Here is an 18,711-nt window from a genome sequence, read left to right on the forward strand (position 1 = left end):
TACAAATATTTACGAGAGCCCTCATCTCTTCCACTTCATCGGGCCGAATCCGCATATCGAGTATGCCTTGACGCCTCACCAATTTCGTCTGATGTGCCATGAGAAAATCCAGCTCAGGCCGGCACCGAGCCGGCTCAGAAGCATCTTCAAGGTCCGAGCGACCGAGACATGATGATCAAGACCCTTCCAAAGCACGTTCCGGTGCAGATGCGATGACCACTTCCTCTTCACGCCGCAAGCCCAGCCGGGGCGACCAACATGAGGATCGCGACGCCACTTATGCGACAACAATCACCGACGAACCATCACAGATATCTGATCGATCCCGAAACGATTATCGAAATGATTCGAGAATAGAGCCTGAACCGAATGACACAAGGCGGCGGTCAAGCAAGACCGACAGGAGTGCAAACTACGAGAGGAGTCGTGGGGATAAAGCAGACAACGATTCACGGAGATCAAGGAAAGAAGACAATCCTCGCGACTCTCACAAGTCCAATAAGATAAATGCGAAGGATGGTCCTCGCAGTCACCGGAATGATTGTGCTTCTCTACCTCAGAACCAGTTTCCTGGAGAGTTTCCATCCACCTATTCTCAGCCGTACCGACCACCTGGGCTAGCCGCAGAGTATTATGGTGACAACGGGGAATCAGTGGCATTTCAACCTGGTGTTCGCCCCAATGCTCCAAATATTGTCACCAGCGCAGAACAGGCCCACCTCCTGGAACCGACGATTGAAGCCAAACCTCCGCCTGAGCCGAGTAGCATGGGCCAAGTCGGTGCTGCTGCCAGCTATTTCAGTAATGCCAACTATGGCGGCGACATTGGACCACAGACGACACCTCCCAAGCCTCCTCAGAAGCCAACCTCAGGATTCAACAAACCTCCCAAGCTTAGCCACTATGGGGTCAGCCCTAGGGCAAGCCCTACCCCTCAAGGGAATCATGCACAACTGCTCGGGCTCGCTCCTGATACAGTCAGCTCCTTTCCAGCTTCAGGCTCTGTAGCGATCGGCGCAGCCGCAGAATATTACGCTGGCGGAGGCGGAGGGATATCAACCAGTGCATACCAAACGCCCAACAGACCCCCTCACGGATCGCAAAATACATCAACCCCATATTCTGCCCCTTCTCGTATGGGAGGCTCACTGCAACATTCAAATGCAGCTTTGTATGGCGGCTCAGCTGCTCTTGCCGGAGCAGCAACTGGCGCCTACATTTCTGGCCATTCTCACCATCAGCACTCGTTCAGCCAGCATCAACCGTCAACCAATATGGGTGGATTAACCAGCGGATATGCCCTGTCGCAAGGTACCCAGACGCATCACGCCCACCGACATAAGCATCAGGGACTGTTCGGGCGGTTCATCGACTGGTGGCGAGATCCTGATGCAGTGGCTCGATTTGAGGAATACACTGAGACAATCGGTGTATGCAAGTATTGCTTCGACCCCATGAGCTCGCCCGCCGATGCGCCCCGCAGACATGACTATCGCCGACGGAGACCCTCCCCTGGAAGCCGCTATGGGAGTACGACTCGAGTGGACAAGCCATATAGACGTAGTTCGGATGAAGATCTTCGGCGACACTCATCTGCCAAGAAGAAGGTGATAGCTGGAGGCTTGACTGGCTACGCGGCGGCGACACTCGGGGAAGCAGTGGTGAATCAGAAGCATGGCTTTGATGACACAGACTCTGTGAAATCAGGCCGTCCTGTGAACCAGAGTCGAGTCAGTTTTCAAGAAGAGCAGAAATTTCAGCGATACCAAGATGGACAATTTGAAAGACAGCATAGCCGCCACAGGGCCGGGAGGGGCAAAATATCTTCTGCAAAAGAAGGACGTCGCAATCGCCGGTCAAGCTCGTCGTCATCAACCTCATCTAATCACAGGATCTCTCGCGGCGCAGCATTGAGTGCTGGTGTTGGTGCCGCTGGGCTTGCTGCTGGTGCTGCAACACTTGGCCGGAAATCCCGGCGGCGAAGTCAAAGCAGGAGTCGATCACCCAGTTCAAAGAGGAAATATTTCTCGAAACGGGTATCTCCGATGCATTCATACGTCGATCTCTCGACGACGAACGATGGGCCAGGTGGTCTGATGGGCTTCTTCACGAGCCCTTCGGCCAATACAAGGAAGGGCAAAAAACCAAAGGGCCTGTTCAGTTTCTCAAATGCCTCGAGTTCCTCGTCCGACGCAGATCTACGATTTGGAGAGGGTACCATTCGCAGAAAGGTCTCTAAGAAGCGACTTCGAGAAAGATACGGCAGGCAGGATCGAGACAACTCTGTCACTGCGATGAAAGACCTAGTTGATACCGGTGTTGCTCTTGCTGACGAAGCCGGTCGAAGGGATTCAAAAGGTAGGCGAAACACAGACGCTGACAAGCATACAGGTCCAGGCGTCAGACTTGGAAATGGACGTCGAAGTTCCCTGGCCGACCACCAAAATTCCTGCGGACGCGACGATGAATGGTATGATATAGATGGTGAAGTTGACTCTGAAACCAGTGTGGATACAGCATTGGCATACGGTGGAGGATTGTCCGCTGCCCAGAGCCGCGAACGCCTCTCTCAAGGTGGCCTAGCGACAATGTCGGACTACAATTTCAGGGAGGAGGAGCAGAGACAATACCAGAACAGCTTGGGACAACAAAACTTTGGCCGCGGATCCTCCTTTCCCAGGTCAACGGTCGAAACGGCTGCCGTAGCGGGTGTAGGAGGCCCTCTGGGTGGCTGGATCGCGTCTAATGCAGTGTCGCAGGAATCAAATCATCCACCCACTCACGGGTTGCTAGATCCGATGCAGGAATTGGATCCTCGACCAATATCTGATCCACCATCGAAGGGTGCTTCTTCCCGGGCTACCAGAGTGTCCTCAACTTCTGTTCCCCTGCGGCAACCTCAACCAACTGTCCCCGTCGCACCTTTCATCAACCACAATATTTTAGAAGGCATCCAGGCTGAGGAAGAGACTAGAGCCAGGGCGCAGAGAGAACCAAGCCCTGTCCCACAGTTGAGACAAGATTCAAACCAGGCCAAGTTGCCTTCTCAAGGCTCGAGACCCGGCGTTAATTTCAACTTAAGCGACGAGCAGCTCGAGAATGAAGGACACGCCAATAACTGGGACAGGAGGTGGAGAGGCACTTCGGGCGAGAACAATCGAAGAACGTCCGCTGATGCTGCCGTCTTGATGGAGACCACCCGAAAGCCAGTCGAGCCTTTACGTGACCAGACAGGATCAAGGCCCAGGAATTCGTCTGAAGCTAGTGGAAACCCCCTCGACACCGATAAACGAGTCGCTGAAATTAACCGTGAATTGGAGAAACTCTACCAAGAGCACCAAAAAGCTGAAGAACGAAAGCGGAAGGAGTCAGGCCTAAAAAAAATTGTTGAAGGTGCTGTCATCGGTTCAGCAATAGTTGTGGCTGCAGATTCACTTGCTAGTAAAGACAAGAAAAGCGGGTCTCGCGAAGATGCAACACCTACCCGAAAGTCGAGTTTGAAGAAGACGAGAGAAAAGGACCCTTCACCGCCTCCCGAGACGCTGCAGGAAAGAATAGCAAGAACGACTGCTCAACGTGTCAGGTCAACATCATCACCAGTTCATCACGACGACTATAGTACTTTCTTCGTTCCCGCAGAACTCAAAGAACATCTCAAAGAAAACAACGACAAGGCCGAGCATCGAGACGACTTTGGAGCAACTGTGGTTGAAATCGTTCCCGGAGCGCCCAAACCTAGCAGCTCACATCCTTTCGACCCTTTTACATATCGACAGTTTGGTCTAGAATTGGATGATGATCCCTTGCTATACCCCTGGCCTGTCCCAATTCTCGGACTGATTGAACCCACGCCGCCTGGCAGCCGGGTTCACAGCATCAAGGGCGACGAAACACCCGTCATTGAGCCCAAATCGAAAGAGTCACAGGAGGATATTAGCGAACCACTTGAAAGGAAGGAGTCCAAGGTGACATGGGGCGACCATGACACGTATATTTACCAAGTTGAGACTCCAGAATATGAGCGATCAGATTATGGCCCAGAGCCACATATACAGGGTGATAACCCTGCAGACGTCCCCTCTCCAAAAGAGGTTACTGAAGAGCCAATCTCCGGTCCCGGAGAAAGGGAACGCCGACCAAGTGTAGGTCGGGCGTGGACACTAGATGAGAAGGAAGCAGAGAAACTCGAGAAGCAAGCGTCCTATGTTGATGACAGACCTCAGATAAGCCGAGCTTGGACCGTTGACGACAAAGAAGCCGACGAAATCGCCAAGGGACTTCTGGAACGTCAGCGAAATGACGGTTCTTCAGGGACGACGACTCGAAACGTTATCAAGGATGAATCCAACGCTCAAGATAGCACTGCATCCCTGATTAACCCTGGGCCTGAAGAGCAGCTCGGGGATTCGTTCTCACCCAAACCCGATCAGACTATTCGAACTCAAACATTCTATCAAAACCCTTTCGCAGAAACGGTGAGCGATTTGGGCATTATTGCGGGTTATCCCGCGACAGTCCAACACGATACCAAGTCACAAACCATCCTCGCCTTGGAGAATAGAGACGAGCGAACCGAACAGGACTTGCACGACAACGAGAACACGTCTAGCGGTGTGAGGATGAGCAAGAGTGACCGACGTCGTCCAGAGCGTCCCAGTTCTTTTGTGGATGCGTTTAAGCCACCTCCATCACAGCAAACTCCTCCAGGCCCTTCAGAAGACATTTCTCAGCATCCATTACCCGCCACCGACAGTAAACCTGACCTCGTGGATAACAACAGTGCATCTGGCTCCTCTGCCTTAGGGCTGGGGCTAGGCGCATCTATCCTCCTAGCAGCAGACCAGGTAATGAAGGACAACACCGCAAAGGATGGAATTGGATCAGTAAGCAGAGTTAAAGAGCAGCCTTCGAGACCAAGGAAGCCGAGTACGTTTAATGATTCAAAGTCGCAGCGTTCACGGTCAGGTTCAAGGGGGGGATATCACTCAGATCCCGAGGAATGGGAACGTTTACGGGAGAAAGCTAAGAGCTCGAAATCCGGTCCCAAGAGCGATGTCGGCGTGAAGGCATCCCAAAAATCTAAGGATAGGGGACCGGATGACGACGTAGACATCGCACCGCTTCGAAGAGCTCGTACCGACGATGACCTCAACGAAAAGAAGAAGTCTGGACGAAGCTCAAGGCACAGCAATGGCAATCTTGACAAAGAGACAACCACTGGTCGGAGCAAGAAAGATGAGGAGAAGGAGTTGCGAGGTAAACACCGTAGAGACTCAGATGGACACCATGATGGTGATAACCGCTTTGTCACGAGCAGCACGACTGACTCAAAAACAAAGAGGGAATTTGGTGGCTTGTTCAGCAGCCTGTTCTCCAGCAACAAGAGCGATGTCAGTACGTCTAGCAAGAAGAGCTCGAAATCTTCGAAGTCGGACAGTCAAGCAGATCGAGAGCGATACGATAAGTCCGAGTCTCGAAGGAAACGCAGGTCCAAGGACAGAGAAGAATTAGACGATGTCACCTCTGCTGTCTCTGAACCATCCGGAGGCAGCAGACGAGGCTGGGATCGTCAAACCGGACACATTGATCAGAGAACAGTCTCCGATAATCAAACTGTCGACGACGGATTCGTTTCTGCTGAAGAGACCGCTGAAACACCCATCAAGGACACTGTATACCAAGAGTCTTTTTTAGGGAGTCGCCCCGAAATGCCACAACCAATGGTCACGGATACGCCAATGGGTACTGATGGTGTCTTGGGGCCAGTATCCGAGAGACAACCATCTTCACGGTCTGCAACTGCAACTAATGTCCATACCGGAGGTACCGTCATCCCTCCGGAAGCTGATCATGTTGACGCACCACCTGCACCTTCGATGGAAGGTGATCAACTTGGAATTATGCCTAACAAGTCACCTCCTGGTGTTGACGAGGAAGTGGAGAACCCTGAGGCAGATTCTTCACCCAGTGTCTCCCACTTTACCGCCTGTCGACGCCTTTCTGCTATACGAACAAGTGATATCCCTTCTAGCCCAATGGTTTCTAGCTCCCCAACCGCCGTCCCCCTACATTTCCGACGGCCCCCTATGTCTCCGACTAACCCACGCTTCTCCATGAGCTCACCAGTCATGTCACCAAGCTCGCCACTGACCACCCCTCGAACTCGTCAAGGACGACCAAAGTCGACGGAGTTCCGATCCAGCAAAGAATTCCGGCCGCTGTATCTTGTGGAGAGACAAAATTTCGCGAAAACAGCGACATCCGAGCTTGCTGAAGAATATCCATCGTTGCCATCCAGCAAAACCAGCTCGGCACATCCATCTATGGAAGATCTTCGAGCTGAAGCCCAGTTTCAAGGCCTGCCTGATCCTGTTACTCCGTCACGCATCAGTGCCGAAATGTTCCGCGACCGTGGCAGACGACACAGCTACTCGTATTGGCATGACAACGAGAAAAGGCGAGAATCCCCAGACTATCTAGATTCTCGATCGGCCACGCCAGTGCCCGGCGATGCACAGAAAGCTCGTGAACAAGAAAAGAAGCCCAAACCGAAATATGAATTCCATTCACCAAGCGAGTTGCTCCAAGATCCGGCTCTCATTCACGACGTAGCCCCTGTGGACGAGGAAGTTGGACCTCAAAGCCCTCTCCCTAGTGTCGCAAGTTCGGAGCTGGAACAGGATTACATGAGTGCACGAAGCAGGAGTCTATCTCCGACAGGATCGCGAAGTCACAGCCGGGGTAGAAGGAGCGCTTCGATCACGAGATTAACATCAGTCGCGGGGCAAGACGGATTTGCTGCCGCAGCGGCTGGAGCTCTCATTACGTCCGCCACGGCTGCTGCCGCCGCCCATCAAGTGCTCAAAGAATCCCCAGAGGATATCACGACGAAACAAGTGGAAACGCCAAGGAAGTCACAATTCTCTGCAGAGGAGTTCACAGCGGCTAAGGCAGAGCCTGAACGTGAAGCAATAAATATCGAGAAAGATGGCGATCCTGCGAGCTCACAACAGCCGACACAGGAAGAATCAATCCAAACAGCTGTTGATTTACGTCGGGACCTGGAGTCGCAGGTCCCTAGTGAAGCGGCCGTGGCCATTGACGCTTGGCAAAACGTCTTCGCGGAGATTCGTCAACGTAACTTTGACCCTGAAAAGAAAGCCGAAGAAACTACCACGGTCAACACTGAGGAGCCAAAGAAACCGCCTGCCGGCGAATCCGTATTGCCATCGACTATGGAAGGAATCGCTTTGACGAAGCCGATGGATGGTTGTCTATCTGACCCAGGTAACGCCGCAGAATCAACCTTAACCAATCCCGAAAAAGTAAAAGAGTCTGAAGAGGAACTCATCGAGGGCCACGAGGCAAATTTCCATATGCCAGCAACTGCAGATGAGCCTTTCCATACTAAACAGGGTCTCGATGAGCATGCCGAACACGTCGGAGATTTATCAGATGATGTGGGGCTTCAAATGGAAGGCGTCGAAGATGTAGCACTGGGATCTAGTGATGACCTGGAAAAGTCAGAGGATGGAGGAGACAAAAATGAGGACAATGCTCTTTTGGCCTTTAACGAAGTCTTCCCGCCTACGTCGCAAGGGAGCAGGGAGCAAGATTATGTCGATGTCGATATTCAGGATACCGAAGAGTCCGGGGCTCCGTCTGCCTTAGACATGCATGTTGTTGCCGATGACCTTGCTTCTGGATCCGAGGAGATTTTTGAGGATGCACCAGACACACAGCCAACACAAGTTACGCTAAAACAAGAGCCCGAAACACCTGCAGAGCTAGAAGCCGTACCCTCTGTCAACATTGAGGAGCATGTACCGTCCGGTCAGGCAATGGCAGAGCGATCCCTTGCAGAAGATGAACGACATTCTGAAACCCAGGAGATTATTTCAGATACCGCACAACCAAGCCTAGATCCTTTAGAAGAGGCGTTCAAGCAAGCCATGGAAGCTCGGGGCTTGACTGAAGGTGCAACTGTTGAAGCAGCTTATCAAGCATTTCAACCAGAGATTCCTGATACTGGAGGGACAAATTTGTCCACCATCCGAGAGGAAGGCGATCCCCCTGGCCCTTTGGCCGAGCAAGGCTCAGGACCGATTGAAAGGGAAACCGATACCGGACGTTCCAAGAGAGATAAACGCAAAGAGAAGAAAGGAAAGAAAGCGGCAATGCGGAATAGCTTGCTGGAACCGGATTTCAAGCCTGCAGAGGTTGATCAGGATCTTCAATCTGCAACTGAGGAGCGGCAAGACGTCAAGACAACGGAGCCGATTTCGTACGAAGATGGCATTGCAGAGACTACTCCGGTTGAGGAACCTCCAAATCCATTTGGTAATGATTTCGAAATCAAGCCCAGCGGGTCAGAAACGCCACCCAGTGGAATCAAAACGGAATCAACTATTCACATGGCGGCTGGTGTTGAAGGTGGCGAGGTCCCTTCATCCTCTATGCCCGAAGACGATAGCAGTGTGCCTGGTTCGAAGAAATCAAAGAAGGGAAAGAAGGAAAAGAGGAAACAGCGTCAAACGTACAATTGGGATGAGGCTGAAACTGGCGTGGAGCAGACCAGGCCTGGCGGGGCTGCCCAAGTTACTGAGCCTGCTGTTCAGCAACAGCCCGGTGCGATGCCCCCTTCGAATGAACACGCTCTGCCGACACCAGATATTCATGACGAACCAGAGATTGCCATTACTTATGCAGAACCCGCTCAACAAGAGTCAGAAGATCTGCAAGAGATGGGCTCAAAGCCAGGCAAAAGGAAAAAGTCCAAGAAGAAAAAGAGTGTTCCTGTGGTGATAGAAGAAACGACTGGGTCAACATCTCAACCACCCGCCGTAGCCGCGCTTCCCTCAGAACCTCAACTACGCACAGACGAAGCAGCCGATGTGTCAAGTCAGACCAGAGTTGCCACATTCACAGAGCAAGAGGTGCAAGAGCCAGTAGCTATCGAGGAATCTCAAGCGTCTCTAGGATCATCAGCACCGCGATCGGTTGATCTGACTTCGGCAGTTGGTTTGATTGATCCCTCACTTCCCATAGCTGCTCCAGAAGTTGCCGAAGACGAAACACCGCAAGGCACCGAGTCAGGAGATACACAACTCAACAATCCTCCGCAGAATGACAAGTCGAATGATTCGGCGTTGGATGTCACCACCGCTCTGGACTCGCCTAGAGCAGAAGATTTACTTACAAAGCAACAGCCTCCCGAAGAAAATCCTGGTGCACCGGCAGAGGAATCAGAAGCGGAGAGGTCTCCTGAAACGCCAACAGATCTAACTGTGCCAGTAGGAACAGTCTCTTCTAGGGAAAGGGTCAAAGAAGACTTCGAAACCGTAGACGCATCCACGGAACCTATACCCAAGGTTGGTGTAGTACAAGATGAAGAACCTGCGACACACCTGGGGCTGGAGTTCGAAGCCATTCCTATTACCGTTGAAGGGGAGCAAGTATCCAACAAACCGCAGATCGCCGCATTAACACCACCAGAAGTTGCCGGAGCAGATCACACCGAAGAGCTTCGAGCAGTTTCAGAACATGACCAGAGTCCAGTACAGTCTCAAGGTCCTATTGAAGAAACCTCTGTTGAAGAGTTAATAGCCCAAGAAATTGCTGATGTCCAGCACGAGGCGACTTCGGCTCGTACTAAAGAGGCTCAAGCAATTCGTGACGGCTCCGGCTCCAAGAAGAAATCCAAGAAACTCAAGAAGGACAAAAAGAAGCGTCAGATCATGATTGATGATGTCGTTGGCACGTCCGAGATCATTGGAGTTGATAACGATAAGCACTTCCCAGAGCTTACCCAGGACCAAGTTGAAGGTGCAGGTATTACTACGCTTTTGGAAGGAAACAGGAAAGCGGTCGAAGATCTGCGACTTACAGACGTCAAAGGTAGTTCAGATGTTGAAGGACAGAGAGCACGCGCCGTCCAGCCGCAATCAGTCACAGTCCTTCCTACAGAAATTGTGGAGAAGAACGATATTGTTTTCGAACCTGGAGACTTGGCCGTTGAATACAATTCCGGCCCCCAAATATCGTCTGATACCGAGAAAACAATGCCTTCTGCCTCAGAATCTGTCCTTGACAAGTTGCTCGATGAGGCTTCACGGTCCGTTGACACTACAGAGGCTGAAGCTGAGGTCTACGGCTCTTCCGCTGCCAAGACTGTTGCTAAGGCATCAGTCATTGGAACTCCGAGCGCTGAGATTCATACTGCTGAGTTTCCGGTGGCTACCATTCCGCCTACAGAGATAGCAGCCCTCGAATCTTCTGCTAAGGCGCCTATTGAGGCTGCTGCTGGGCTTACTCCCCAGCTTGCAGGAGAGCCTACTCCTGAACCGGCTACCGACCCTTCAGCTGAACCTGCCGCGGAACTCGCTCCTGAGTTAGACACCGAACCTACTACTAAGCCCACTACAGAATCTGCTATAGAGTCTGCTCCCGAGCCAGCTGCCGACCCTACTGCTGAGCTTACTACAGGTCCTGCTCCTGAGCTTACTACAGAATCTACTCCTGAAGTGGCAACTGAGCCTAATACCAAGTCTGGCCCTGAGCCTACCCCCGAACCGGCCATTGAACCTACCACTGAACCTGGTCCCGAGCTTACTCCTGAACTTGCTGCGGAGCATACTACTGAGCGTGGTCCTGAGCCTTCTGTAGGACCTTTTGCAGAAACTGCCCGAGAGCCTGCTACTGAATCTACTATCGAGCCTGTTCTTAAGCTTATCATGGAAACCGCCAGGGAAGTCGCTACTGAACCAACTACTGAGCCGACAAGAGAAGCTACGATTGAAGCTCCTTGTACCAATTCTGATGGGCCGACGACGGAGCCAATTGTTGAAGCTATTGCTGGAACGGCATATACTTCTGTCGAGACCAGTGATGAAGTTGGAGCTGAGGCTAGCAGCGAGGTTACTATTGAGCCTACTGCCAGCGCCGAACTAACGGCGGTTGCTGGTAACTTGGAGCCGATGACAGAGGAAGATTTAGGCCTTCCATCGAAGCGGTCCAAGGAAGAGAGGAAAAACAAGAAAACCAAACGGCAATCAACCCTCACAGCTGAATCGATCCAACCTGAACCTCCAGCAAGTGACAAATACGAGGTGACGAATGAACCAGAACCAATCTATGAAAAGTCCACCTTACCCGAAGTAGACGTCCAGGGTACTACAGCTATAATTAAAGGTAAAGAGGCCGAAGACCTAGCATCAATGTCTATGACGTCAAAGGGAGACAAAAAGAAGAAGCAGCAATCGACTCGTGCTACTGATCTGCTCCCATTAGAGACTGTAGGGAGCTCTAGTGGCAAATCGACCATTGACTCGAAAAGTGTGACCGAGTCTCCAACAATCCAGACAATGGCAGAGGGATTGGAACCTGCTCTAGAACAGGTCACGGAATCTGGCCAGGAGACTGTTCCACCCGAGTTTGATATACCACTTGTGGAAGGAGAGTCTGAAAATATTCAGGAAGAGAACACGATATCCGTGCCTACAAAGTCAAAGAAGGACAAGAAAAAGAAAAAAAGACAGTCCAACATTGAATTTGTGAGTCCTAAGCCAGTTCTTGGGGCCCCGACTGAAGAAGCCTCTCGGTCAACAACAAACAATGTCGCTCAACCTTGCAACGTTAATGAATCAGGAATCCCGGGAGCGTCTGAAGACCTCAGTGTGGAGAACGGCCTTACCACGCCCGGAGATCAAGCTGAAGAAGTGCGGGCTCCCCCAGGCAAGAACAAAAAGAACAAAAAGCGGAGCCGCAAATTGACATTGGACGAAACCGGTCTACCTAGGGATGGCGAACAGGTCGGGCCAGATGAAGCTCGATATATTGAAAGCGGCGTTGAGAATGAAGTCGGAGAAAACATATCAGGCCTTTCAGAAAATCAGGCAACGTCTGGAGCTGCAGAGCACCAATTATTCACTTTCGCGGATGCAGAAGAAAGGGTTCCCGATGCCTCGACGGAAGAAGTAATCCAAAGTCAGTTGAAAGAGCTCGACAGCCAACCTCAGGCAGCTGAAAGGGTGGAAGAATTAGGCAAAACACAAGGTGTCTCTGAGCATAATAATTCCAACGTCGAACTGCTGCCGCAAGGGGAATCCGAACTTCTGAGCATTCGTGATAGGGATGTGTCCGAAATGACAGGACCACTCGTAGTTCCTCCGGAAGAAGATCTGACGATTTTCAGACCGTCAGAGACGGCTTCCGTGGATCAGATGTCTGGAAAATCGGGCATTTCCCACAAGAAAGCGAAGAAAGAAAAGAAGAAGGCCCGTCGATCTGCCTCCAAGGAGGCCGAAGGAAATGAAGCGTCCGAGACACTAATGGAAAATGATGGTTCCTCCCGTGCCGCTCCTGAAGCTACGCAGCCTGATATCGAAAGAGAGTGGTCAACCTCACAGAAATCCAACTCAAAGAATAGTAAAAGGAAAAGTCGACCAGTTACCTTGGACACCAGCTTCGCTGAATCAGTGCCTAGCATGCCAGAAGTTGAGTCTGCGCATATAGAACGCCCAAACGAAGCAGTGCCACAAGCTCCTCTCAAAGAACCTGAAGTGGTGGAAACGATGGCCTGCCAGACGCAGTCTGAAATAGAGGATTGGGACCTCACCAAGGGTAACAAAAAGAAGAAGCGACAGTCGACCTTTGCGGACATTGCGGAACCAACGGTTTCAGCGGAAGCATCAGCCAATCCAACCTTCATTACCGAATGTGAACATTCCAAGGAAAAGGCTTTATTCGCGACAGCACAGGAAGACATTGTAACCTCCGTACAACCAGATAGTCCAGGAGAGGCCCGTCGTCCTAATTTTAACCCTATCAGTACTGAGTCGAAATCCATTGATGATGCTGGACGACAAACTGAGACGTTGGTCGAGGCTGCGCCCGCGAAGGACCATACAGTTACCGAGAACCGAGAACCTGAGGCAACTAAAGCTGAGGATTCTCTTACTCTGCCATCCGCTGGTATTGAAGAGAGTGACAGCCAGAAGCTTCAGTCAATTGACCGGATTGTTGCACATGTGCCCACCACCACACCCCTCCCAAAAGAGAGTAGGGCTGATGTTGCCACTGTTGTTATTGACTCTCCAGGAGCTTCTGAGGATTGTGGAATAAGTATCATCACCGATCGCGTTGAAGAAGCGCCGACATTAGTGGAAACCCAGCAGGCACATGGTGAAGAATCGTCAACGCCAGACACCCTATTGGCGATCGAAAACAAGCCGGCGGGAATCGCAAAAGAAAATCTCCTGGAGACGCCACTAGCAACGACAGACGCAGGGTTGCACTTCGAAGAGCTTGCTCCCGCAGCTACCGCGATGCCTCCGGAGGATGAGAAGCCGCAGTTTCAGGGACCATTGCAGGCAGATGCCCCAACATCACTTCACGACAAGCATCATGAGGCTGAAACGATATCTACCTCAAGGGTTCCAAGCGCAATACCAGACGTGAATCTGCAGATTGAGGACATAGCAGAAGACGGGACCTGGTCTCCGCAACCCGAGAAGAATAAGAAGAATCGTCGGGCCACATATGAGGAGCCCATTACCGAGTCTCAACAAACCGAAAATGGAGGACCTGAGGCCAAGGTGGAAGAAGCGGAAACCGAACTTGTCCCTGAACCTGCAGTGATCAATTCTCTAGATCAGCCTCCAACTGCGGCATCAATGAGTGACACAGTCACCGATGAGGGAATGATCACTTCTGCCGCAAAGCCTAAGAAAGACAAGAAGAAGAAGCGGAAGACACTCTCGGCCGGGGACGAGGTAAACGAACAACGGCAGACGGTTCAAGATGGTATCGGAAAAGTCCAAGAGGAGACAGCGAGCGAAGCTCGGCCGAAAACAGAGGCTCCCGCAGAGTTAATCGACAAAGCGGCTCTGGAATTAGAAGTGAAACCCAACGTCGCTGGAGAAGCCGTGGAGAAAGTGGCCGAGACGTGTCTCGCTGTGGTCGAGCCTACGGGGGACGTTTCCTCAGGGCCGGCAAAAGAAGGTCAAAAAGTGATGCAGACTTCCCCGTCCGCCGCAGATGAGATAGATGCAGTTGGCGAACACGATATGCCAAGTCTCGGCGGCGAAACCGCGTCCACCCCCGAACTCCAATCTGGAATTCCAGATGGAACGACTGGCAACATGCGTGAGGCCATTCCTGTGGTGGAGGAGCCCGAGATTATCACGTCCGAATCATCCGCATCGAAGTCGAAAAAAGAGAAGAAAAAGAGCAAGAGAAAGTCGCCGTCAGCAGAGGAGCCGGAGGTCGGTGGAGTTGGTAGACCAAGAACAGAGAATGAAATAGATACAGGGCGAGATGATGCGCCTGGGGCCCAGAGCAAATCCTTGAGTAAATCGAAAATTGATGCGAGACAACACGAAATCGAAGGGGCGGTCTCCAGCAAAAGGTCGAAGAAGAAAGGCAAAAACAGCAAAGTCTTAGCAGCAAGTGATGACTACTGGACACCGGGCACGGCTACACCAAAATCTAATGAAGAATTCGCGTCCGCTATGCAAACACCAATTCAACGGACCACGTCACCAGAACTTATGGACTATGTCAAAGCTGAAGAAATGCCTATCCCTGCCCCTGCGCCAGAAACTGACACTGCTGACTACTCTGCGCAAACGCCAAGCAAGAAAAAGATAAAAAAGGACAAAAAGAAAAAGTCATTTTTTGCTTGGATGGGGGCTGATGATCAGATAACCGAAGATACCTCCGGGATATCGACTCCTGCACCTCTCCCTGAGCCAGAAATGACCGAGTCTAGGGAAGATCTCGAAAGTGCCGCACTTACTGGAGAGTCGGGAACATACAACGCTAAAAAAGAGCCCGAAACCCTAGCGGTGCCTGCAGAGTCAGAGGTGATGAAGACCGGGGAGACCCTGGAGCCAACCAGCCCTGTCGTTGAGCAAGAACCGGTCCGTTCTGAGAACTACATTGTCCTTGGGGCAACGACTGCCGAACCAGAAGGGCCCAGGTCAGAGGACACTCACGAATTGACGGTTCCATCCCCTCGGCCGGAAGTGACACCTGATCGGCACACTCTGGGCAAAGAGCATGACCTACCACGTGAGATAAACATTGATCCCGCGAAATCCACCTTCAATATCGGAGAGGCTTCGTCAGACGGAGCAATGGATATGCCCAGGATATCCGATTTTCCTGGAGTCACGCCAGTTGCCGAGTCAGAAAAGGATCGAAGATCTTCGTTAAGGGACCCCGACGATTTTCCCAAGAAAGACGAACACGCAGGGCTTGTGACAACCTCCAGTGAGGTCCCAGAAACATCCGACCGTCAGCGAGAAGTATTTGACACTATTAGTATCACGCCAGAAGAAGAATCGACCGCTGCTGAACCTAACGAAGAAGAGGCTGTTATACCCGCTACAATCGCTACTTCTAAGAACATGGATGTTGGGAAAGGACCCCATGAAACTGATTTCGGCGTTACCAGAAACACTTCAAAAAGCAAAAAGAGCAAGAAAAATAAGGCGAAGAAGAAAAGTAGTGTCGTCAGCGGAACTGAGGATATCGAGCCGACAAAGATGGGGCTTGGCCGCACGGAGGACAGCATGGAGGAGACTTGGGAACCTGGAGTCAACGAATCTGTTCCCGAACAGGGCATGGAAATTTCGCATATACCAGAAATGCTTCCAGGGAATGCCGAAGACTTATCCGACGTGAGTACAACCACGCGTGAAAGACGTAAGAGGAGAAGATCGCCTCCGGCATGGGCAGGAGAAGAGCCCGAAGATCTCCCAAGGGATCGCGCTCTCACTCCTCCACCTGAACACGATGATATCATGGATACTGCTCTTGGTGTTGCAGCAGGACTTGGCTTTGGTGCTGGAGAAAACGAGCCTACACGAGAACCTCTGCCAAAGCCGCCGTCACCATCTTGGCAGCCATCTGCTGGGTGGTCTTTCACTAAGCTTGGCCCTATTACGAACCTTGCCCACGCAGACTCGAACCGAGACAGCGGAGTCCAGTTCGAGTCGCCGATATTGTCCACGGGCCAATTCACATCTCAAAGGGACAGTGGCTTTATACCAAGTCCTGGGGTTCAACACGGGGACTTCGGCGGTCTCAGGAACAGCAACACGGAGATGAACTTACGTCCACCGCGACCTCAATCACCCACAAGCTCGACAGAGGATGTATCTAAGGTCGTGACGAGCAGGAAGAACATCGACCAGCCTGCTAGTCTGGAGACACCGAGAAGAAGGCCTTCACCCGTCGAATCCACTTCGAAGGACAGATCCTCGGTTTTATTCAATTCTTCTCCCGCGATGCCCTCTCCCCTCAACACGGACGTTTATACCCGAAGTCCTCAGCCTGTGGCAAGTCCTCTCCGGAGAAGCCCCAGTATTCATGGTCACCATCATAGCCGAGAGGAGCTAAGGCAACAGAAGGCCAAAATCTCGCCGCACCACGAAGACAGTGACCAACTTGCGTCGAATCTTATTGATCGGTCGGCTGCAGCACCAGTGAGTCGCTCGGCATTTGATTCGCACTCTTACGGCAACATCAATCGACCCTATTCGCCGGGTAAGTCACCACTGAATGCAATCAATGAAGACTCGACCGAGCCGACTTCAAAAGCGCATCCGTTCTCCGATCCCCCTACCTCTCTGACGCCTCGACATGCCGCTGAAAATGACAGCCTTGCTTCAGCTGGTTTAGTGGCTGCTGCTGGAGCGGCAGCGTTTGCGGCCGCCTGCATCCAATCACGTGACTCGCCAGTACCTGGCGCTAAATCGCTTGGCAGAAGCAAGTCCCGAACCTCATCGTTGCGCAACCTGCGCAGCGCTTCAATCTCCCCGTACGACCCTGCCAACTTTGCGTCCGGGTCATCGCAAGGACCCGTCAATTCTCAGAACGCCGGCAGAGCTGCTATTCATGAAAGGGAAATGGCAGAGGTATACGTAAGTTTCGCACAGCCTAACGCAGTATCTCCTCATCCTAACACCAACGCAGGACGGGTATGGTTCATACCCGGGCAGTCCCAGATCACCAACACGACCTCCGAGTATCCGACAACGACAGAGCATGCATCAAATCAGGGATCTTGAGGCCAAGTTAGACCAGCTCGCAAGTGAGAACCGCGCCTTGGCCGAAGCAAAAATCGTTACGGAACAACAACTCGAGCAAGCTCATTTCGAACGCAATCGATCCGAAAATATTACCGTGGGTTTCAATGCGCAGATTCAGGAGCGGGATGCAGAAATTGCACGTCTCAAGCAAGAGGTTGCATCGCTGATCGCAACACACGAATCATTAAAGAAAGAGCACGAACAAAGCTTGGTTAGTTTCAGGCAAGACTACGATGAGGCTCAATCACACTGGCAAGACTCCTTAAAAGAATTGGAAACACTTCGATCTAGGCATAACGAGCTGTCAACTGGGATGGAGTCGATCGTCAGACATGAAATCGACACAGCATTAACGGAGAAAAATGCAGAGATCCAACGACTTCGGGGGGATCTGGAAGCAGCAAGGGAGAAGATCAGGGAGTTGCAATCTCAGATATTGTCCAGGAGAGCAGACGATGTGGTTGTCTTCCACGACGAGGACTACTTCGATCAAGCGTGCCAGAAGTTGTGTCAACAGGTGCAAGGGTGGGTGCTACGGTTTTCCAAATTTAGCGACCTGAAGCTTTGTCGGACCACAAGCGAGGTCCGAGACGAGAAAATTGTGGACCGGTTCGACAATGCGATATTAGATGGTTCCGATGTGGACGACTACCTGGCGGACCGGGTCAAGCGACGAGATGTCTTTATGTCAGTGGTGATGACGATGATCTGGGAATATGTCTTCACAAGATACCTCTTTGGTATGGACCGTGATCAACGACAGAAACTGAAACAACTGGAGAAGAATCTTGGAGAAGTGGGACCATCGAGCGCGGTACACCAATGGAGAGCACTTACACTCACGTTGCTGTCCAAACGAGAAAGTTTCAAAGCACAAAGAGAAAGCGACACCGAAGCGGTGGCTATTGAGATATTCTCGACACTGTCGCGCTTCCTCCCTCCACCACAGCATTTAGAGGAGCAGATTGTGGGATCACTGCGCAACGTCATGCGCACAGCGGTGGAATTATCGATCGAGATGCGCACCCAGCGCGCTGAATACATCATGCTCCCGCCATTGCAACCCGAGTACGATACCAATGGTGATCTGGCTCGGAAGGTATATTTCAATGCAAGCCTGATGAACGAAAGGAGTGGTGAAACCACAAGCAATGAGGAGTTGGAGCGTGACCATGCCGTAGTTCGCATGGTGCTCTTCCCGCTTGTTGTCAAGAAAGGGGACGACAATGGAGTGGGAGATGAAGAGATCGTGGTATGTCCTGCACAGGTATTGATTGCAAGACCGGATAAGGGAAAAAGAGCCAAAGGCTCGACAAGGCTCGCTAGCGGTGGCAGCGATGTAAAGAGTTTGAGGGCTGTGAGCACGCATAGTCTTGCTATGAGCGGGATTGAAGGGAACGAGAACATGTTCTAATGGGAAGGAAGGGGCGGATTGGTATTATCGGGAATCTGCTTTGATTTGCATTGCGACGGTGCTGTTGGTTTGTCGTTGGAGGGATGTTCCTGTTGAAAAGCGACCCTTTTCTGCTGGCATGGCATGAATGGAAACTTTGCAATTGATGGACGACGACACGAATCTCGTTATATGACTAGATAATGTATGTATATTGTTGTT

At 51.7% G+C, this 18,711-nt stretch overlaps 1 protein-coding gene across 1 annotated transcript; it reads left to right on the forward strand.

The window, feature by feature from the left end:
- Positions 1-98: 98 nt before the first annotated feature.
- Z519_00016 (uncharacterized protein) lies at positions 99-18,510 on the forward strand (the record flags this gene model as incomplete). The annotated part of the gene is made up of 2 exons (XM_016757776.1): positions 99-16,928; positions 16,981-18,510. The coding sequence occupies 2 exons, from the start codon at positions 99-101 to the stop codon at positions 18,508-18,510; spliced, it is 18,360 nt and encodes a 6,119-aa protein (XP_016625025.1).
- Positions 18,511-18,711: the final 201 nt, after the last annotated feature.

Source organism: Cladophialophora bantiana (genome assembly GCF_000835475.1).
Source record: "Cladophialophora bantiana CBS 173.52 unplaced genomic scaffold supercont1.1, whole genome shotgun sequence".
In the NCBI taxonomy this organism is placed as follows: domain Eukaryota; kingdom Fungi; phylum Ascomycota; class Eurotiomycetes; order Chaetothyriales; family Herpotrichiellaceae; genus Cladophialophora; species Cladophialophora bantiana.